The following is a 24314-nucleotide window of genomic DNA, read 5'->3' as shown; positions in this document are numbered from 1 at the left end:
ATAGCTCAAGATGACCCAGGTCAGATGACCTAGGTTTGAATTATAAGAATTATCAGTACTTTAAAAAAGTACTTATTTTAAGCATACTTCATGAAGTAAAGGAAAACACATTTAAGATGAATGAGATAATAGAAAATCTCAGTAGTGAAATAGAAAAAAAAAAAAAACAAATGAAAACCTCAGAATAGAAAAATACTGTATCTCAAATAAAAATTCACTGAATGGCTTCAGTGTCAGAAAGGAGACTCATAAGAGAAAGTCAGTGAAATTGGATATAGATAAATAAAAATTATTCTATGCAAACTAGACATGGAAAGATGGAAAGAATGAACAGATAAGGGATGAAGAGATATAACATGTACCGGGAGCCCCAGAAAGACAGAATGGGGCAGAAAAAATAATGGCTGAAGATGTCCCAAGTTTGGAGAAACAGGAATTTAGAGAATCAACAATCACAGCGAGTCAAAACAACATAAATTCCAAGACGATCCCACTCAGCACCTCCAAATCAAGGTGTGGACTACAAAGGTCAGGAAAAGTCTCGAAAACATCTGGAGGAAAGATAACATTTTGCATACCGGGGAAAACAATCTGAGAGATCTCAGATTTCTCATCAGGACCACAGGGGCTAAAAGAGAATTGAACAAAATGTTTACAACACTGGACGGAAGAACTCTAGAGACCTAGAATTTTGTTTCCAATGAAAATTTCCTTCAGGAATGAAATTAAAGAGAATATTTTTAGATGCATTAAACCCAAGAGAATTTATTGCTCAAGACCTTCCTTACCAGAAATGCTAATGACACATTTCAGAATGAAGGAAATGTTAGCAGAAGGAAATATGGGTCTTCAAGAAAGAAGAGAGTATAATAAATGGTAAAAAATCTCAGTGTATATAAGACACATTTTTTCCTCTTAAATTCTTTATTTTTTTAAAGATTAAAAATACCTTTTTATTTATTTTTAAGCAATCTACACCCATTGTGGGGCTTGAACTCACAACCCCGAGATGAAAAGTTTGACACTTCACCAACAGAGCCAGCCAGGTCGCCCTCTCTGGGGTTCTTTAAAACACTTGACTGTTTGAAGAAATTTGTTTTGGTAGATACTCAGTGAACAAATATGTAATATGTATGACAACTATAACATAATGAATAGAGATAGGGCATAAGCAAATTCTAGTATAACTACAGACCTTTAAAAATTTTTTTTGTAAAAAGGAAAAAATCCTGTGGAGACAAAAAGAATAAGTGACTTCTAAGGGAAAGAAAATGAGTTCATTATCAGAAAATTCAACAACAAAGGTTGATGACAGAAAAAAAAAATGCATTAAATATTTATGAAACCCCAGGAAAGAGAACACGAACGCAGTCACCTTTCAGGTATAAAGAACACTCACAAACGTCGTCAACTTGCAGGAGCCTGGAGAATGTTGATCCCATGAATTCTTCCTGAAGAATCTAGTAATCTGCCAGAGAATGAGCTACAGACAACCAAAATGACCAGGGAGACATCAGCTTAAGGACTGGAGTTGCTCATTCAGTAGTTGTAGAACTGAAACAGAAAACAAGAGGAAGCGGAAACAGCATTTACGGCTGTATGCTCTAGGAATGAACGTAGGGTGCAATCATAAAAGTAGGTGGTGAAAATTGGGAGAATTTATACACATTTTTTTCAAACTGTTTTCAGTCATCAAATTTCTGGTGCTGGTATAAATAATGTTATTTTGAGATTGTTGTGTATAAATGTGAAATAAAGCAAATGCGTGATTACGGAGTACACCAATTCTCTTATTCCCTGTGTCCTTAAGAATCAGGCGTGTTGGTGCAGAAGAGACGAGACACTGATAGAAGATAGAAGAGGACAGCTGTAAACTCTGTAGTTCTGACTTTGAATTGGAAGTATCAGAATGAGCTTCTGAGGTTTCTATAACTTGCAAGAAGGACTCCCAGAATTCCCTGAAAACTTCTCTGCTTACAGTTTATGACGTGGAGAGGATACAGATTAAACTCAGCCAAGAGAAGACACGCTTAGGGCAGAGTTCAGGAGAGCTTCTGTCCTCCTCTCCCTGTGCAGCTGGGACAGTTTCACTTTGCTGCCATTTGTGTGTGACAGTGTAAGCTCACCTGAGCATTTGGTTTCAGAGTTTTCTAGGGGGTGGGGCTCAATCGTGTACTGCCTCCACAATTGACCTTTCCCTGAGATTGGGAAGATACCATTAGTTTCCAGTCCCTTCTGGAAGCAAAATTGATAACATATGGCCAAAATAAATTATATCGTAAATTACATTGTTAGACTGTCTGGTGGCCAAAGTCTCCAGGCAAAAGATACAAGTATCAGGAATGATATTCCAGTGGCGAAGAGATCACCTCCCAGTAGCTGAAGCAAAGGCCAGACCTTTCATTGGGTAAGATTAATTCTTCACGATACAGGCCACCCCCTGACTTTAACCCAAGGCTCTCCTATAGCAAATGATCATATTTGTTTGGGCATCTATGTTTAGTGTAGCGTTTATATTATGGACACAGCAATAGTGTGAATATATTCATCATTTAACCAGTAACCCATCCAATAAGGTCATTATATGCATTTTCATATTTTTGTACGAATTAATTACCTGTTTCTCCCTTTAATCTGTTTTTGCCCTATGATAAACTCTTGCAGAACTCTTTAACATAGAGACTAGCCCATGGTTAGCTAAATCTATTTCTTTTGCAGGCTGGTCATTTTATTAGATCCTGAGGAAGCTTTAATCATATCTCCTAATACATTTAATTATCAGTATCAGTGTTATCATAGGACCTGTTTACATAGTAGGGCTGAATCTCAACCAGCCAGGCCAGTGTCACACCATATTGCATGGCAGTAACTTGAGAAAGAAGAGCCGAAAGATACTAACATATTACCAGTGTCCACTGAGCCATTAACCTCTAGTCCATCATCATGTCACGTGACTAAATGTCTCCCAGAACAATGCCACCAGGTTTGCAGGCTTCCATTTGACTGTGTCAGGTTCCAGAAGCAGAAATGTCTTGGCGACATATGGCTTCAGCCCTTCAGGCGTTTGGTGTCATTCAACTAAGAGACAATTAACATCTTTTGCTCTGAGCCCTCTCACAGAACATCCGTGTCCTGTTGGATTTCCCTCATTCCATAACTCATTTATTCATCCTTTAACCCTAGTTATTATTCTTCCTTCTCTTTATTTATCATTTATTTTTGCCCACACTTTTCCACCTTTGGAAGGGATGTTCGGTTTGACCACTGTGCTGGTCCAAATTGCCAACAGCAGTGTTTGTCTTGCAAATGCCTCCTTCTCAATGCCTCCATTCATTGTAGGGTTATAGAGATACAGAATTAGTGGGCTGTCTCAACCACCAGGCAGTCCATCAATATGCCCTGCCAACCTTGGTTTTGCCAGATGGGATGAAAGTGTGACTCATCCATTTAGGACCTTAAAAATTCTGACATTAGGGTGTTTTTGTTTTTGTTTTTTGTTTTGTTTTTAAGATTTTTATTTATTTGAGAGAGAGGAAGGGAGAGAACGGGTAGGGGGAGGGGCAGAGGGAGAAGCAGACTCCCTGCTAAGCAGGGAGCCTGACACAGGACTCGATCTCAGGACTCTGGGATCATGACCTGAGCTGAGGGCAGATGTTTAACTGACTAAGCCACCCAGGTGCCCTGACATTAGGGCTTAACGGCATAGGTGGAGTTTCTTGCTTAGGAGTCATCCTTGCTGGAATTAGAGGGTATTATGCTAAGCGAAAAAAGTCAGAGAAAGACAATTACCATATGACCTCACTCATATGTGGAATTTAAGAAACAAAACAGAGGATCATAGGGGAAGGGAGGGAAAAATTAAAAAAGACAAAATCAGAGAGGGAGACAAACCATAGGAGACTCTTAATCATAGGAAATAAACTGAAGGTTGCTGGAGGGATGGGGGTGATGGGGTAACTGGGTGATGGGCATTAAGGAGGGCACTTGATGTAATGAGCACTGGGTGTTACATAAGACTGATCAATCACTGACCTCTACCTCTGAAACGAATAATACATTATATGTTAATTAATGGAATTTAAATTAATAAAAGAAAGGAATCCGCCTTGCTTCTGGCACCTGCAGGTGCAGCCCTGGTGCTGGGACCCTGAATTAGGTAGGAAGGGTGAGGAGAGGAGAGAGTTATATTGTCCTATGAGCATCCTCCCTCACTTCCTCTTTCCCCAGGCAAGTGGAATATACAAATTCATACTTGTTATATCGAGCTAGTCCTGATTCAGGGATCCCTTTTATCACTATTACGGTGTTTTGTTTTTGCCTTGAAATTTACATTGTGTGGTAAAATACAGGTACACCAGGCTTTTAATAATGGTATTCACATCCCTCTGATTTTCTTTCGTCTTATTTTTATTCTTTTCATTATGAGCATCTCTTACGTGTGCAGCAATTAGTTGTTTTTACTTGCTGATCTAAAAAAAAAAATCTCTGTCATTGAAAACACTGCACAGAAAATAGAAAGTACTAAGTAAGGCGTGTTATTTTTATCAGGACAATATAGAGATTTAAAGAAGTCCTATTAGGAACAGAACTGTAAGTATGTTGTAGATTTAAAAAATAGTAACAATACTGTGAGCAACTGTACTCCAGTAAAATTTGAAAATGTGGATGAAATGTGAAAGCCATTTGAAAACCATAAGCCACGTAATGCACTCAAGAAGAAATAGAAATCATCTGAATAACCTAAGAACATTTAAAGAAAGCAAGTCTGTAATGGGACGTTCTCCTTCCACAAGACTTCAGTCTCATGTATCTTTAGGCATTTTGTACCTTTCCCCCCTTTATTTTTGACATTGAAGTACAGATGATAAAATACACAAGCACTAAATGTGCTGTGATGAGTTTTGACAATGGATATATACCTGTGTAGCCATCATTGCGATCAAGACGTAGAATGTTTTCATCACCCTGAAAGTTGCCTTGTGCTCTTTCCCAGTTAACTGTTTCTCCAGCTACCAGTTGTTCTGGTTTCTGCCCCCATAACTTAGTTTTACCTGTTCTGGAATTTCTTATAAATAGAATTATACATCATGTATTCTTTTCTGTCTGATGTGTTTTTATCAACATATAGATTTTTGAGATTCATTCAGTTTGATGTATATGACCATAGATTTTCCTTTATTGATGTAGCTTCTGTCGTATAAATACATGACAGTTTATCCACCTACCTATTGGTGGCCATCCGAGTTTTTTTCCCCCCAGTTTTGAGCTATTACAGTATAGCTGCTGTGAACATTGTTTTACTCCACGTGGTTTTATGGATGAAGAGGTTCTCTTTGACCTTTAAGAAAGCAATAATTGAATCTTCTGTAGATTGTTTCAGAAAATTTGTGTTTTTGAAAAGCCATTTACTTCACTTTATGAAGATAGTTAAACGTTGATAACAGAACTTCGGGATAGTACGAGAGTGCTCATACAGAGCAGTATCACTTACGAATATAAAAGCAGAAGTCCTAAAGGGAAAATTGAATCAAATTTAGCAGCGTAGATGTTACATTTATCAATGCTAATAAGACAGATTTATTTTTCAATTTAATGTCTCTGAAAATGGGATGCTTTTTAAAATAAATGGCTTCTTTTTTTAAATACTTTTTTATTATGTTATGTTAGTCACCATACAGTATATCCTTAGTTTTTGAGGTAGTGTTCCATGATTCATTATTTGTGTATAACACCCAGTGCACCATGCAATATGTGCCCTCCTTAATACCCATCACCGGTCTATCCCAGTCCCCCAACCCCCTCCCATCTGAAGCCCTCAGTTTGTTTTCCAGAGTCCATAGGCTGTCACGGTTCATTCCCCCTTCTGTTTACTCCCCCTTCATTCTTCCCTTCCTTCTCCTACCGATCTTCCTGCTATTTCTTATGTTCCATAAATGAGTGAAACCGTATGATAATTGTCTTTCTCTGCTTGACTTATTTCACTTAGCATAATCTCCTCCAGTCCCGTCCATGTTGCTGCAAATGTTGGGTGATCATTCTTTCTGATGGCTGAGTAATATTCCATTGTATATATGGACCTTCTTAATCCAGTCATCTGTTGAAGGGCATCTCGACTCCTTGCACAATTTAGCTATTGTGGACAATGCTGCTATGAACATTGGGGTGCATATGGCCCTTCTCTTCACTACATCTTATAGTCGTGTGTTCTCTCCTTTAGTGCACATGACATAGTGGTGCATCTTTACAATCAGTGGAACTTTAGACTCCATGATTCATGGTACATTAAAAAAAAAAAACAGTCATGTGGGTTTCATCCCAGCATGCAAGGGAATTTCAACATTAGAGCATCTATTAGTGTAATAATATTGTATTAATAAATTGAAGGAGGAAAACCATAAAATCTCCATATAAAAGTAATAAAATTGAATATCCATTCCTGATACTTTTAGCAAGTTAGGAGTTGAAGATAATTCTCATAACCTGGTACTGAATTTCTACTGAAAATCTAAACCAAGGATTGTACTTAACAGCAAAACATTAGAAACATTCCCGCTAAAATTGAAAGCAAAATGAGAATGCTTCTTTGAAGAAAATCCCATTCATAATAGCAACAAAACTGTAAGGTACCAAAAGCTATAGATAATAAAACATAGATATATACACTAAATATATAGATACATAGTTAATAAAAGATAAATAATAGCTATGTAGATAATAAAAGCTCTCTGCAGAAAACATTCAGTATTATTGAAAGACATAAAAGAACACTCGTAAGTAAGATACACTGTATACATGGATGGGAAGAGTCTTCTTACAAAAGCATCAGTTCTTTTAGATTAATATGTAAAGTCATTGTGATTCCCATCAAAATCTCAGTGTGTTCTGTGGAACATATTAAGTTAATCCTAGCATTCATCTAGAAGAGCCATGATGTTTTAAAAACCCAGTCAGTGGGTGTAGAGAGGTCATTACAGAGCTTTCATAATTAAGATGGTGTGACTTTGGTCCAGGTATAGACGTATACATAAGATAATCATGTATCTCAGTTTGCCTAGATCAGTTCCAGATTATGCTTGTTGTTCTAGTGATTATTAATAGGCTTCCTTTTGCCCTCAAGACTGTCGAGGGAAACTGCTTTAGGAAGCTCTGAAACAGACCCATTTGATTTGCAGCCTAAGTGGTGGTAGAAATCAGTGGTGAAAGGATGTCATTCAATCAGTGGTGTTGGGACAGAAAGAAATGGGATGGGCCTTTATCTTACACTACATGCAAACATTTATTCCAGGGAGACTAAAGACTTGACATGAAAAGTAAAACTTTAGAACTTATAAGGGAAAATATAAGACATTATCTGTGTGACCTCTGGGAGAAGGTAAGGGAAATTTCCTGGGACCCAAACCACAAATTATGAGAGTAGAATTGTGGTTGCCAAGGGCTGGGGAGACAGGGAGAGGTTGGTCTAAGGGTGCAAACTTCCAGTTATAAGATGGATAAGGTCTTGGGGCACCTGGGTGGCTCAGTCGGTTAAGCGTCTGACTCTTTATTTCGGCTCAGGTCATGATCTCAGGGTTGTGCGTTTGAGCCATGTGTTGGGCTCCTCACTCAGTGGGGAGTCTGTTTGGAGATTATCTCTCCCTCTCCCTCTGCCCCTTACACTCTCCCCCCCCCAATAAATAAATCTGAAAAAAAAAAGATGAATAAGTTCTGAGAAGCTAATATAATGTGACTATAGTTGATAAAACTGTTGTATAACTGAACTTTTCTAAGAGTGGAAATTAAGTGTTTTACTGAAAAACACCACCAAAACCAAAAGAACACATGACGTGTGTGTTAATTAACTCAATAGTGAGAATCCCTTCATTGTGTGTGTGTGTGTGTGTGTGTGTGTGTGTGTGTATGTATCAAATCATCATGTCACATACTCTAAATATATGACAATTTTGTCAGTTATATCTCAGTAAAGCTGAAAATAGCAAAAAAGACAAATTATAAATTAAAAGACTACATTGACACTAATTAATTTAACGAATAAGACATTATAAACAATGTGGGACGACAAGCCCACATGTTGAGAGAAGAGATTTGTAACACATGTAAACTAAGCTTGAGTAAACACAATTCCTGAATATTAACCAAAACCCCAAAACAAACAGCACACACACAGTATAAGAAAATGACAAAGGATATTAACTGACATTTTATAGAAGAGACTAGTGAGATGACTAGTGATAATGTAAAAAAAGATTCTTACCTGTAGCGGTACTCCTGCTTGTAAAGTCGAAGACGCACGTGTCTCTCATCATAGCAGTTCCACTTCTGGATAGGTAGCCTGGAGAGACGTTCATAGGTGAGCACCGGGCGACATTGGTAAAAATACTCATTTCAGAATTTTGTGTGATAACAAAATAATCTACAACAACCTAAAATTGTTGGCAACTAAACTGTACAATCAGGAGAACTGATAAATTTGGTCTATGAAAGTATTCCATATAGCAGTTAAAACCAACAAACTAGAACAAGGTGTATCAACGTGGGTAACATGTTTTAGAATAAAACCACATTTCAAAGGCTACACACACCTTGGCATCAAAGTGTTATAAATTTTAAAGACATTCAGAAAAATTAGTCTTATGGCTATATATATGTACTAATAACATAAAATATGTGTGGATACAGTAAATGCCAGGGTAGTGGTGGCTAACCTGTGGAGAGTAGATGAAGGAGATAATATGGAAGGGCAAAGGGATACGTCAGTTCTAGCCTGTTAAATATTTTCCATTTCATTATTTATTATTTGTTATAAATATAATTTATTTGCCTAATTGTTTTAATATTTCCTATTTTTAAAATAGCCTAAAATATTGATGTTTATGACTCCTTTCACTGTTTTCCTTTTCTGTAATTCCTTTAGTCTTTAAAATCTGAGAAATAGTCCAGTAGCAGTACGTGTAGTGACTATACAGCTTAATATTTTTAAAAATAATAAAATACATTTTTTATACTCATCTAAAAATGGTTTAGGTAATTTCTTAGGTTCCTTCCAGCACTAAAGTATACTTCTTTGATGTTTCCAAACAACAGAAAAATCCTTTTTTATTACAACATTCTGACAGTGGGATAAATTCAAACATGGAGTGTAATGAAGCCAATTTCCTATAAAAGTTGTTGTTTTCAGTCTATCTGTCTGCTGGTCTCTGTTAAGCAGTCATCTATCATCTTTAAAAGGTGTCACCAAACTTCTTCTGTAAAGGGTCAAATAGGAAATATTTTGGGCTTTGAAGTCTATGCTGTCTATACTCAGAACTACTCAGCTGTGCTGTTGTAGTGGGAAAGCTGCCATAGATAATACTTTTGTAAGTAAATGAATGTGACTTTATTTACAATACAATTTTATTTACAAAAATGGGCAGTAGGCTGGATTTGGCCTCTAGGTCAAATTTGCCAACTCATGATGTTCAACACACAGGAATTACTTTAATAATGTTTCCTCTTACTGCAGATGGGAAAATGGAGGCATAGAGACCTTAAGTGGTATCATTCAGGTTAAATTAAAGGACCCTTACCTAAGGAGACATACATACAGAAATGTTGCCAAGGTCAATGTCAAAGAGATTATTGCCTGTGTTTTCTTTTGGTTTTATGGTTTCAGATCTCACATTTAGGTTTTTAATCCATTTTGAGTTTATTTTTGTGTGTGGTGTAAGAAGGTGGTCCAGTTTCATTCTTTTGTATGTAATTGTCCAGTTTTCGTAATGCCATTTATTGAAAAGACTGTCTTTTCCCCACTGTATATTCTTGCCTCCTTTGTCATAGATTAATTGGCCATATAAGCTTGGGTTTATTTCTGGGCTCCCTGTTCTGTTCCACTGATCTATTTTTGTGCCAGTACCATACTGTTTGGATTACCACAACTTTGTAGTATACCTTGAAATCTAGGATTGTGATACCTCTAGCTTTGTTCTAAATGTGTCTCCTCAAGCAAGGGAAACAAAAGCAAGAATAAACTACTGGGACTACATCAAAAGAAAAAGCTTTTGCACAGCAAAGGAAGCCATCAACAAGATGAAAAGGCCACCTATTAAATGGGAGAAGATATTTGTAAATGATATATCTAGTAAGGGGCTAATATCCAAAATATATGAGGAACTCAAACAACATAATAACAGAAAAACAAGCACTACAATAAAAAAAAAATGGGTGTAAGAACTAAATAGACTTTTTTCAAAAGATCGAGCCCCGTGTTGGGCTCTGTGCTGAGTGCGGAGCCAATGGGTACATGAAAAGATACTCAACATCACTCATCATCAGGGAAATGGGAATCAAAACCACAAGGAGATGTTACCTCATACCTGTCAGGTTGGCTAGGATCAAAAAAGACAAGAAATAACAGGTGTTGGTGAGGGTGTGCAGAAAAAGAAACCCTTGTGCACTATTGGTGGGATTGTAAATTGGTGCAGCCACTGTGGAAAACATCATGGAGTTTCCTCAAAACTAGAGATACCATATGATCCAGTAATTCCATTCCTGGGTATTTACCCAAAGAAAACAAAAACACTAATTTGAGACGCTATATGCACCCTTATGTTTATTGCAGCATTATTTTTTTTTTAAATTTTTTTAAAAAAGATTTTATTTATTTATTTGACAGAGATAGAGACAGCCAGTGAGAGAGGGAACACAAGCAGGGGGAGTGGGAGAGGAAGAAGCAGGCTCATAGCGGAGGAGCCTGATGTGGGGCTCGATCCCATAACGCCAGGATCACACCCTGAGCCGAAGGCAGACGCTTAACTGCTGTGCCACCCAGGCGCCCTTGCAGCATTATTTATAATAGCCAAGATACAGAAGCAGCCAAAGTATCCATTGATAGATGAATGGACAAAGAAGATATAGGGTGTGTGTACATACATACATATATATATGTATGTATATGTGTGTGTGTACATACATATATATATATGAAATATATGAGGTGGAATATTAACCATAAAAAGAATATAATTTTGCCATTTGTGATAGCATGGATGTACCTGGAGAGTATTATGCTAAATGCAGTAAGTCAGAGAATGTGATTTTCATTTATATGTAGGTCTATAAAAGCAAAACTAATGAAAAAATGAAGAAAGAAACAAAAACTCTTAAATACAGAGGACATACTGATGGTTGTCAGAGGGGAGGTGGGTCAGGGGATGGATGAAAGAGATAAATGGGATTAAGAGGTATAAACTTCGAGTTATAAAATTAGTAAGTCAAAGAAAGAGATTGGAAAAAAAAAAAGTGACCCTAACCACATGGTAATAGAATTCTTTTTGCATGTATGATGTTCATAGATGATTTTTTTCCCTTCTTCTACATGTAGAATATGTTAGAAAGGGTCTAATCTCTTAATTTTTCAGAATTAATCTTTAGGTTGTGACTAGGAAACATGTTGCTGGGTCTTTACAGGAATCGTTTTAGGTATTTTGTCAAGATTTGCAACCCTTATTCCTTATTCAAATGTAGAAACAAATACAAAAGCTGGTGTGATTTAATTTGTTGTTAATTACATTTGGATATCTTACAAGCATTTGACTTAGCAGCTATAAATAGTTTTATATAACATAAATTACTACAACTAAGCAGTTGTATTTCAAAATAAGCTTTCTGAAGAAATTTCCTTGCAATTACTTTGACCTAAAGCAATTGAAAATTTATTTATTTATATTTATGTTCAAGGTTTCTCCAGTTTCATGGCTAGATAGTATGTTTTGTATATAAATAATTGTGGCTCTTCTGTGTATATGGAAAGTAGGCCTACCATTGTCATATTGCAATCTGCAAATCTAAATTAATCTAAATCAATTTAACCTGAATGAAAACTCCCATAAAGGGGTGCCTGGGTGGCTTAGTCAGCAAAGTGTCTGACTCTTATTTCAACTTAGATCATAATCTCAGGGTTGTGAGATTGAGCCCCGTGTTGGGCTCTGTGCTGAGTGTGGAGCCTGCTTAAGATTCTTTTTTCCCCTCTCCCTATACCCCATCCCTGCTCGCTTGCCCTCTCTCTCTCTTTAAAAACAACAACAACAAAAAAAAAACCCCAAAGACAAAAAACTGCCAAAAAACTTTTTATCTCCAGAACACTGAAAGTGCTTGTGTATAAGAAAGTTTTCATATGAATCAGAGTCAGGATTTGAACCCATAAAGTAGTCAAATTAGGTGTTCTCAGAGTATTATTTTTAATAGAAGCTGAGATTTTCAGACAAATTTTTATCTTACCAAGTAAATGGTTATATTTATTTTTCCCAACTAAAAATTGAATTTGTCTGTCTTTTCAGGGACATCAAACCTGACAATATATTGATGGATATGAATGGACATATTCGATTAGCAGATTTTGGTTCTTGCCTGAAGCTGATGGAAGATGGAACGGTAAATAAAGATAAATCTCAAGTCATTTTATCCACAGATATCTCCCTTACTACTTGTCCTCTTTATCTGTTTTAGAAACCATCTTTTTATATTATCTGAGTATCCATCCATCCATCCATCCATCCATCCATCCATTTTTCTTTCTATGCTCCACATTTTCCCACAATGGCATTAGGGATACTTCTTCATAATAGGATTTGTTTACAAAGGCCAATGTCATTTTTAACTGCTTATATTAATGATGTTAAGATTGATACAGTGTGTCTTTTATGAGAACCTCATTTGTTTTTTTTCTTTAGCTGAACTATTTATTATTGTACTTGAAATATTTTCACAATTTTAGAGAGGTGAATGAAATAAGTCCCACATGGAAGAAGAAAATGTGACCCCTTCTTCACCTTTATTTTATTATTTTTTTTATCTTTCTTTCCTAGTTGTCTAGATTTTTTGAGGGACAATATCCAACAAATGAATGCTTTCATCAGACCATCCTCTGTGTGGATTTAGTTTCACATTCCCATTTGGTTTACTTCTACTAACCCTAGGTCCCACATACAAACTTAAAAGTTTATATGCCCCAATTTTATTCCCTGTTTTGTTTTGTTTTGTTTGTTTGTACTTCAGTTTCCTATCTGTATAGCAGAGGTACAAGTATATGTAATTTCACTTGGCAGAAACTATTTTGGAGAGCTGTTCAGTATAATATATTCCAAAGGCCATGAAAATGTCATATTATTTTGGACCAGTAATTTGACTTGTGAAAAATTATCCTAAAGAGATAAACTTAAAAAAAAAAAAAAAAGAAAGATTATATGACTTCTGCCTCTGGCCATGATGAAAGGAGTAATTGGTACCAAATTGTCCTCTCACTATAAAAAAAATGTAAAATTGTACATAATATTTGGGACAACTATTTTCAGGCAGTGGACAGCAAGCAGCATAAGACTGTGATCTTTGAGAGAAATGAATTCATGAGATGTACATTACAGTTTCCCAGGATGGGGACAGTTTGCAGGCCCTGATGCAGAAACCTAGAGTTAGAGCTGAGGGTAGCAGTCCTACAGAGCTGAGGAGGAAGACATCAGAGGTGAGTTAGTTGAGTTAATTTGTAGTGCTTAATATTGGAGAGGAGGGAGTTGTTCAGAGAGAGGACCTAAAGTATCCCAATGTGGCTATCTCCTGAAGGTTGGGCTTATGCAGTATAAGACAGAAGAGGTACCAAAAATAGATGCTGTGCATCTTAAAATTGAACAGGTTACTGGAGATCAAGCAGTGCTGGAGAAGAGACAGTACATGGGGACACTGGAATTTTGGCCCCAGGAGCTCTTTAACACCTTTATAACATAAAAGACTTACTCCAAATCTGTCGAACAGTCTAAATCCAAGTCCTGATAAAATTCATTGAGTTTGAGAGTGGTCCTCCAAGTCAAGGGAATTGAGATGAATTTTAGAGTTTCTACAAATCTGCCCCCAAAGATTGTAATCGTAAGCTTACCTTTGTTTGAGGAGATCAAGTGGTATTTTTTTTTATCTGCTTCAATAGTAATTAACATCTTCAGTGGAAGATAACAGAGTCCATACTCTCTATAATATCTTTCTGTCAATGACTAACATTCAATCAGAAATCACTAGACCAAACAAAAGTGGGGATAGGATAGGGATTGTGATACAGACTTAAAAAATAAAAGTAGTCAGTATGAACTTCGATAGCACAGATGTTGGACTTAGCAGACAGAAATGTAATGAAGCTATCATAAACGTGTTTTTTAAATTAAATATATCTAAAGAATCAAAATATAGTCTTAAAAATGTCTCAGATGAGGAATCTCATCAGGAAAAGAAATCAAATGGACCTTTTTAGAACTTGAAAGGTGTAGTAATAGAAATAAAAAACTCACAGGAGGAGGGTAATGGCAGATTAGAGATGAGAGAAGAAAGTGCTAGTGAGTTTGAAGACAGGTCAATAGTGATGATCCACTCTGAAGAACAGAAAGGAAAAGATTGAAGCAAGATAAATTCAGGCTCAGGGATCTACATGATCAGAATACCAGAAGGAGAAGGGAGTGAGACAGGAGCAGAAAGAATTTGTAGGATTGATGGCTCAAATTTACCAAATACGATGAAGAACACAAATGTAAGAATTTTACTGTACCTCAAGGTTCAAAGGAACCACACCTGTCCAAAATTAAACTGAAAATTAAAGGTAAGGAAAAAAAATGGAAAGCAGCCAGAATTAAAAACATGTTACATACTTTGGGACGATGGTAAGAATAACCATAGGTATCTCATCAGAAATAATATCTTTAAAGTGCTGAAAGAGGAAGAAATCTGTAAACCAAGAATTCTATGTTAAGCAAAAATATTCCTCAAAATGAAGGTGAAAAAAAGACATTTTCAGTTAAATGAAAGAGATTAATCTCCAGCAGGCCTGGGTCCTAAAGAATGTCCTTTAGTTCAAAGGAAATTATACCATTTGGATACTTAGATTGATAGGATAAAAAATATCAGATATGATAAACAAGATCTGTAGGACAAAGAAAAAAATTCATCTTTTCTTCAAAATTTACATAAAAGCCATCTGATGAGTGTGAAGAGCGAGAATAATCACACTGTCATGTGGGATTATGATATTTGTAGAAATAAAAATTCTGAGGGCAGTAACACAATGTAGAGTATGTCTATGGAACTGCACTGCTCAAGGACCTCTGTGTCTCTGTGAAGCATGAAGTGGCAGCTGATAATGGCAGGTATGACATTAGAAGGGAGAACTTGCTGAGTTGAGAAGACGCAGATTCAAGTCAGGGAAGCTGTGGCATCAGGAAGTTTTGGATCAGAATTCTGGAGAGCAGAGCACTACACTGAAGAAGAATTCCAGGGGAATTCTGAGTTTCCTGAGTCCTGCAGGTCGTATGCCCCTTAGACTCATAGCTGGGGCTCTTCTCCTGGAGTCTGATAGGCAGCCTTCCAAATCCCTGTGCATTCCAGAATGCAGTGAGGACTGTTTCTGTCTGTATGAGTTACCCACGATCAAATTTATTCTTTGAAACCCTGCTGTGTCTTCCTAGTTGTTCGTTCTTCACTGAGGATCTCAAAATAATTTTCCTGGATATACTAGCATGTTTATCCTCCATTTAGAAAATTATAATGAACAAGCCTTTTTACTTATTTCCATTTTTTTTAAATCGAAGTGATCTGTATATGTTTTAAGAAGACTTGTCATAAAAACTGCATTCCTTTGTCCCATTCTTTCTGCCTCCAAATCTCTTTTGCTAGAGGTAGACACCTAGAGACTTCTGGCTGCTTGTTCTTTCGCTTCCTTTACTTACCTATTTCTTGTTATACTTGAGCTACTGTCTTTTGATTCTTTCGTTCTAGGTATTACCCGTTAATTTCCTACCATCTACACTTTCTATCTTCCCATACACTTTCTATCTTCCTGCTCAATTCTTTATGATTCTATACAAATATTATTCATAGTTTTGCCATGCGTTTTATTTTAATTCAGTTCTTTTCTTGAACATCTTTTTGTTGTCCTTGGTGTAAGTGACCACTTTGCCTTGTTTTCTATATAACTCTCACCAGTTCATCCCCAAACTTTCCAACCCATAATTCCTTTCTCTCCCAGACACATTAAGTAACCTAGTGGTTCCCTTTTACCTTTGGAGAGAGCTTCACTTGAGTCTTGCTTTCTCCCTTCTCATCCAGACTATTGTGCTGGCCTGTTGTAGCACTGTCAAGCCAGGACTACCCTACTCTTCATCATGGGATTCACTGCACGGCAGTCTAGCAGGGGATCCTGTTTCCTAGGTCCATGTCTGGCATTCTCTTCATCTGATAGTAGCTCCTGAGAAGGGTTCTAATGGAAGTAAATATTTTATAATCTTGCACATGTGAAAAATGCTTTCACTGCTACCCTCGTACTTGATTGATAATTTGTTTGGGTATAATATTATAGATATGAGATGATTTTTCTTAGAATTTAGCAGGCATTGCATTATCTTCTAATTTACTGTTCAGACATCTGGTGCCATTTTAAATCTCAATTCTTCTGTTATAACCTTCCCGGCCCCTTTTCTAGAAGCATTTAGGATATTCTGTTTTTTCCCCAGTGTTCTGAAATGTTATGATTATATAACTTTTGTATGGGTCATTTATCATCTGGGCAGCTGCGTCAATTTTAGCCTTTCCCATATTTTGTGACTTTCCAAATCAAGTCTCATCTTGCTTTTTGGCTCTCACATATGAGTTGAAACTATGTTATCTTAATCACTACGTCTTTATAAGAAGTCAGTTTCTGGGAGGGATGTGCTGCTATAATTCTTCTTCTAAGATTGTCTTGGATATTCTTGGCCACTTGTTTTTCCATATGATTGTTAGGATTATATTATTGGTTTATATACATACATGTGCAAACATAGAAATACCCCTTCAGAAATGGAAGCTTGTAGACCTGCATTGAATTTAGAGGTTAATTTTGGGGAAATTGATGTCTATCACATGGAATCATCCCTTCCACAAACATGGTGTCTCTCTCCATTGTTTTAGGTTTTCTTTTATGTCCGTTATTGAAGTTTTATAATCCTGTTCACTATAAATCCATTACCTTTATTTGTTAAATTTGTTCCTAGGCACACTGAATTTTTGGGGTGTAGAGCATTATAACTGATAACTTTTACAGTTTTTCAGTTTAATAGCTTGTTGCTTTTGTTTAGGACCACGGTTGATTTTTGTATACTCATCTTGAAATTAGCAAGCTCACTAATTTTTTTATTAGTTCAAAATGATTTGTAGATTCTTCTAGGTTTTGTACATAGACAATCATATAATCCACAAATAATGATCAGCTTTAGGTTTTGTCTTTAACAAATGCTTACATATGCTATGTCTCGCACCCCCCCCCCCATGCAATCAGTGACCTTCAGTGCATTATTAAATAGGTATGGTAATAGGGAGCTGCTTTGCCTTGTTCTTGATGCTAATGGTGTTTTTTCTGTAGTTTCAAATTAAGTGTGATGTTTGCTGTAAGCTTTGGTAGATATTCTTTACAAGATTAAGGAAATTTCTGTTCCTTATGATGAAATTTCTGTTTCTTATTAGCATAAGAATGTGTTGTTATGGTTGTTATTGTTGTAATCAAATCACTTTTCTGCATCCATTGAGATGATGATATTAGGGTGTTTTTCCTTTAATCTGTTCAACTGATGAATGACATAGATTGTCTAATGTTAAATCCTCCATTCTTTGGCCAAACATAACTCTGTCATGAAGATGTATTGATATTTTTGAACAAATTGCTGAATTGACTCTGCTAATATCTTATATTGGATTATTAACCTGAGATTCATACTTGAGATTGACCATTCTGTTATTGCAGTATGATTTTCTTTCTCAAATCGTTCTTGTCTGATTTTTGTATTTGGGTTATCTTAGCCTTATAAATGGACAGGGAAGTAGTTGTATCCTCTCCACTTACCAATTTTGGCTTTAGAACAGTTTATATAGTACAGGGATTCATAAGAAATAGTCTTATGAAATTGGTAGAACTCACTTTTAAATCACCTTTGCCTCGGTTTGGTTTTGTTTTCCTCTTGTTTTTTTGGTTTGTTTTCCAGGTAGATTTTATACTATTGATTCACATTTTTTAATGGTTATAGGTCTCTTTGGTTTTCTATTTCTTCCTGAGTCAGTTTTGGTAAGTTATATTTTTTTTCTATGAAGATTGTCATTTTCTCTGAGTTTTCAATTTTGTTATGTAACGTTTATATTGCACTCTTCCTAGCTTTATAATCTCTGTTACCTGTGTAGTTTTGTTTTTTCAATCCTAATGTTGTTTGCTTCTGCTTTTCTTTTCCTTCATCAGTTTTGATCTATAGAGCATTTTACTATTTTTCAGTTCTAAATATTTTTCAGCTTTGGTTAGAATACTTCTGTGGACCATTGATTATTTAGATATGTGCCTTTTAATATCTTTAGTATAGTGTTTACTTATTTATTTTTTATTTCTAGTTTTATTTTACTGGAGAATGGGTCTATTTGATACCATTTTTTTCTGGCATTTGTCAAGATTTGCTCTTGCTTTCTAACAGGCTAGTTTTTATAATGTTATTTGTTTGAAAATAATACACTCTTTAATTTCTGGATGCAAGTTTCTATGTGGGCCCATGAGATTGAAGTTGTTAATTTGTTGTTCAAATTTTTTATAATTCTTACCAGTTTTACTTCTTTCTGATGTATCTGTTATTTTAAAAGTCTTATGATACTGAATTTATTAATTTTTCCTTGTAATCATCAATGTTTTCACAACCCTTTTGTAGCTGTGTTGTTAGGTATATTATTCAGAATTGCTATTCCAGGGTATTTTCTTTTACAATTATATTAATGAATTTTTAAAAATTTTAATAATGATTTTGCCTTTAGAGTCTCTTTTAACTGATAGAAATATAGCTACCTTAATTTTCTTTTAACATCTGCCTGATGTATCTTTTCCATTCTTTTACTTTTAACCTTTCTGTGTCCTGTGTTTAGGTATATCCCCTTTAAACAGATTATTGCTAATTTTTAAAAATATTTCTTCATTTTGGTTTTATTTGTCACCCAGTGTGATGATGCTGTCTTTTAATAGGTAAATTTAATCCATTTATAAATTTCATGATGATCAATATATTTGTATTTATTCTTAGTATCTGATCTTGTGCTATTTACTGTAGATTTTGCTTGTTTGTTTACATGCATGCTCCCCCTCCCCTTTTTTTTTTTTGCCTGCTGTTGGCATGGTCAAGTGTAGTTTAATTTCTCTTTTTATTTTCTTCTTTGGAAGCTATACATTCTATTTCAAATATTTTAATGTTTTCTTTAAATTTTTAACCTTTAAGGTTTACCTAAAGTCTAGAGTCAATTTCTCCACTATTTTCCTAAGCCAAACAAGAAACTCAGTTTATCTTATATACGAAAATTAACTAAAAATGAATCAAAGACCTGAATATCAAAAGCTGAAACTATAAAACTCTTAGAAGAAAACATAGGGGAAATCTTTATGACATTGGATTTGGCAAGGATTTCTTGGATATGACACCAAACAACAGGCAGCAAAAGGAAAAATAGATAAACAGAATTGTATCACCTTTAAAAATTTCTGTGCATTGGAGTACACAGTCATCTTAGTGAAAAGGCAACCAATGGAATGGGAGAAAATAGTTGAAAATCATATGTCTGATTAGGGGCTAATTATCCAGAATATGTGAAGAACTTCTACAACTCAATAACAACTCAATTCAAAATGAGTGATGTACTTGAATAGACATTTCTCCGAAGAAGATATACAAATGGCCAACAAGCTCAACATCCCTCGTCATTAAGGAAATGCAAATCAAAGATACTACTCACACCTGTTAAGTGGTACTGTTAAAAACATTTTTTAAAATCCCGCAATAAAGTAGAAAATAAGAAGTGCTGATGAAGATGTGAAGAAATCGGAAAACTTGTGCCCTGTTGGAGGGAATGTAAAGTGCAAAATGCTATAGCCGCTCTGATAAACAGTATGGCAGTTCTTCAGAAACTTAGAAATAGAATTACTGTATGATCCAGCAATTCCACTTCTGGGTATATACTTCACAGAATTGAAAGCAGGGACTCAGAGGTATTTGTACACCTGCATTCATAGTACCCACAATATCCAAGAGATTTAAGTAACCAAGGTGTCCATCAGCAGATGGATGGATAAAGAAAATGTAGTATTTACATACAATGGAGTATTATTCAGTCTTAAAAAGAAGGAAATTTTAACACGATACAACATGGATAAGCCTTGAAAATGTTACGTTAAGTGATTTAAGCCAGACACGACATGTCAAATATTGTATGATTTCATGGTAGTCAGACTCAGAAAGCACAGTGGTGGTTGTCAGGGCCCGGGGTGGGGCAGGAGGTGGGCAGGGGGCAGTTAGTGCGTAATGGATGCAGAGTTTCGGTTTTGCAAGATGAAAAGAGTTCTGGAGAAGGATAGTGGTGATGGTTGAACCGCAGTGTGAATGTACTTCATGCCACCGGAACGAGTGCTTGGAAATGGTTGTAAGGGTAAATTCTATGCTATGGGTATTTTACCACAATTAAAAATAATAATTAAAAAGTAAGTAAGAAATAAAGATGAGAAAACAAGAAACTTCGACCACTTGAATCCTAATTGTTCCCTTGATAACATGCTACTGTTTTCTGGTATTTTTGTTCCGTCTGATTTTTCAACCTTTAAATAGTTGTTGCTTGCCCTCTGTCACCTCCGTTTCTCCTTCTCTTTTTCCTACGCCTCTTCGTCCTCTTCCTCTGTGTCATTATTTTATCCAGTTAATGAGTGTATATATGTTAAAGTTTACTAATACCTTTGTTCACAGTTGCTTTTACTATCACATTATTCCATATGGGTTAAATTTCTTGTTTCCTGAAGTGCATCCTTATGTTTATCTAAAAGATAAAAAAAATTCACTCATCCTTTGTGTGAAAATGTCTATATTTAACCCCCATTCGTGTATCATAATTAGGTGACAATTATTTTGTCTTGTTACTTTGAAGATACAAGTCCGTTTTCTTCTGACTTGTCAGTACTCAATCACTGTCAGTCAGTTGTAGGCAACCTCCCTACATTCTTTCCTGTTTTGAAGATCTCTTTGCCTTTGGTACTCTGCAGTTTAACTGCAGTGTGTGTAGAAGTGGATCTGGTATTAATAATTTTTCATATATTTTACCTATTCACTTTTTTTATTTCAAGGATTAGCTTTTTGGGTTTTTTCCCCCCATTACTAGGATTTCATTTCACTTTTTAAATCTCTTTCTTTTCTTATGATTTTACTTTTTAAATCATCTTTAATCCTTTTAAACGTACTTATTTCATGAAGTGTAGAATTGATCATTGTTATGGGTCTAATTATATTGCTTCAATTTCTGACTTTTGGTTTGCAATGCACTGTTTCCTCATTTAGTTTGTATTTTTGGATTGTGAGCTCATCTTCAGTGGGCTTTTATGTGTGAGAATTTTATGGGGCCAGGTTTGATCATGTATCCTGTAAAATAGTGAATTTTGAATAGTAGTACTTTTGAATTTGTTATGCCAGGTTTTTGGGGTGCACCTCATGTGGTGCCCGTACTTTTGCCAGTTCCTTGGTTGAGGACTTCTGGACCAGAGAAGCCCTGTGATGTAGAATACGCACTATTGGTGCCATGTGGCTGAAAGGGATGAATTTCGGGAGGAGCAGTGTTTCTTCACATTTCAGCCACAGTCAAGATAGACTAAGTATCTTTCTCTGTCGAGTGGCAGATTTTTATAATTCACCTTTTCACTTACAATGTACGCTTTGGAGTAAAGGCTGTTATATGGGGTGGCCTCTTGCTTCAAACCTCATATAAGCTGAGGACTGTCCTCTTATCCTCATGGATATATTAAAATCCAAGTACCTAGAAAATGAAAACCAACATTCCCGAACTCCACTCCTACTATAATGCTTATCACACTGGTTCTCAAACATTTCTTGATTACCAGCTCCTAAGATATTTTTTTAAAGATTTTATTTATTTATTTGACAGCACATGTGGGGGAGAGGCAGGGAGAGGGAGCATCAGGTGTTCTTCTCAGCAGAGAGCCTGACATGGGTCTCAATCTCAGGACTCTGGGATCATGACCCAAGCTGAAGGCAGTTGCTTAACCAGCTGAGCCACCCAGGCGTCCCTCTTTTTTTTTCTTAAGAGCTCATTTATATGTATTTTTAAGAGTTCACAGTGCAAGAGTTTTCAAGTTACCTTATCTCAGTATTATCAAAGAGAAAGTCTATTCTAATGATGACTTAAGAATGATTTTTTTTTCCTAGAAAATCCAGGATATTCACCATTATTCTACCTTGATAATGTTCTTTTTTGATATGCTTCTTTAAAATGTACAAAGAAACAATTTTCTTTTACTTCAGAGTACCTTATAAGATGTGTGGCCAGGACCATTTATGGTGATTATTTTCTCATTTAGATGTAACTTGCCATAATTATATGCCCAACTATTTTTCTCTACTGGGACTTTATTTTTTGAAGAGTATGTTTGAAACCTTTGTAATTTTATAAATTAATAAGTAGCTTGCAGTACATTGTTAATACTTATTTCCTAAAGTTTCAATTAAAGTGTTTTAAAATAATTTCCAGATTACTCATAAGAATTGGCCTGTTTTTTTCAGGCTATGTTTTCCTTTTGACAAATTGTAGAATTTTCCTAGTTCCATTATTTATATGAATGTGTTGTTTAAATAATATCAATAATAAGAATGTTCTGTACTAAATATTCAGTTTGTTTTTAATGGCTGTGGTGTTCAAATCATGTAGTTACCCTAAATGTAGTCAATGAAGTACCAGCAATAATAAAGATTCTATAGGATTATGAAATCTGGAGGACTGCTAGTATGGAGATTACATATAATTTTACTTATACGTACAAGGAGGCTGATTTCAGGTAATGACATATTATAGTTGTTTTGAGATAATGTCTGTTGTGTATGTGAGTAAGTGTAAATATTTTTAATTAAAACTTGTTACTTGTTTCTAATATAGTAGATTACTAAAAATGTGTGAACTTCTTCAGGTCCAATCCTCGGTGGCTGTTGGAACTCCAGATTATATCTCTCCTGAAATCCTTCAAGCCATGGAAGATGGGAAAGGGAGATATGGGCCTGAATGTGACTGGTGGTCTCTGGGGGTCTGTATGTACGAAATGCTTTATGGAGAAACACCATTTTATGCAGAATCACTGGTGGAGACGTATGGAAAAATCATGAATCATAAAGTTAGTATATTTTACTATTATTGAATTGAATGTGGTAAATGATACATACAATAAATTTAAAGTAATGTGATAGTTAAAAAGCAAATGTTTCTTTAGAAAGAATGAACATTCTAATTTCTATGCTAATAGGGGACCTGACAAATGTGAATAATCAAAATCCATAAATTATACATAAAATGATTAGTTCTTGCCTTCCGTATTTTATTAGAAATGCTAATAAATAGGAAATTGTTCTCTCCCGTAGAATAACAAAGTTTGTAAGCAGATAATTTATATCCTTACTACTATAAGTATACTCCTGGCTAGAGTGCATTTAAAAAATTCTTATCCTTAGCCATAATAAATGCAAAACAAAATAAAACTGAGATATTCTTTTTCCCCCTGGCAAAGACAAAAAGAAAAATTATACTCTGTCTTTAAGTAACCCAATGAGATGGGCATTGCTAGACATTTGATAGGAGTTTAAGTTGATATAACCTTTCTGTCAACAAGTCTGTAAGTGTGCGTCTAGAGCCTTAAAGATGGTTAGAAATTTGGATTGAGCAACTTCGAAGGGTTTTAGGAATCTGCCCTAAGGAAATAGTTGAACCAAGATGTATGTACAAGGATATCTATTCCAGTCTTCTTTACCATCAAAACAGTGAAAACAATCCAGATTCACCATAGGAAGAAATTAATAGAGCCTTAATCCATTTAGTTCCCAGCAAAGTAGAAATAAACTGTAATAAAGAGAGGAAGATTCTGACTGATTGGTTTCAGAAGATTGTGAGCAGCTGCAAACACCTGGAATGGGAGTGTCCCGTAAAAGGGGGTGAGACAGTTATCAGCAGTAGCTTCGGGTACATGTCAGTCAGTTCACGCTCTTCTGCGGAGCTGGTGCTCTTCTGCCCGGCTGCAAGCAGGATCTGCTGAATAGTTGTGGAGAGTTGGAAGACAGGGAGTAGCCAGCTACCGAGGTGCAAAGAGCACGTAAAGCATTTCAGAGAGAAATCGTTGGCTGTGATGTGGTGGCTTGGAACACGGATTCTGGAGTCAGGCTGCTCTTCCAAAATCCCAGCTCTCCCATTTACCAGTCGTGTGGCTGGGAGCAACTGGCTTGACC

At 35.8% G+C, this 24314-nt stretch overlaps 1 protein-coding gene across 13 annotated transcripts in view; it reads left to right on the top strand.

Annotated features, from left to right (window-relative positions):
• CDC42BPA (CDC42 binding protein kinase alpha) overlaps positions 1–24314 on the top strand; it is a 310508-nt gene that overhangs the window by 129985 nt on the left and 156209 nt on the right. For all 13 annotated transcript variants that reach the window (XM_045796507.2, XM_087859422.1, XM_045796498.2 and 10 more), the window contains exons 6-7: positions 12312–12405; positions 23012–23212. In XM_045796507.2, the coding sequence (XP_045652463.1) occupies positions 12312–12405; positions 23012–23212 (295 nt within the window). The remainder of the gene's footprint in view (positions 1–12311; positions 12406–23011; positions 23213–24314) is intronic.

This window comes from Ursus americanus, chromosome 2 (assembly GCF_024610735.1).
Source record: "Ursus americanus isolate L20-20 chromosome 2, mUrsAme1.1.p, whole genome shotgun sequence".
NCBI lineage: Eukaryota > Metazoa > Chordata > Mammalia > Carnivora > Ursidae > Ursus > Ursus americanus.
Note: the sequence above shows the minus strand (reverse complement) of the source record. Positions and strands in the feature narration are given on the sequence as shown.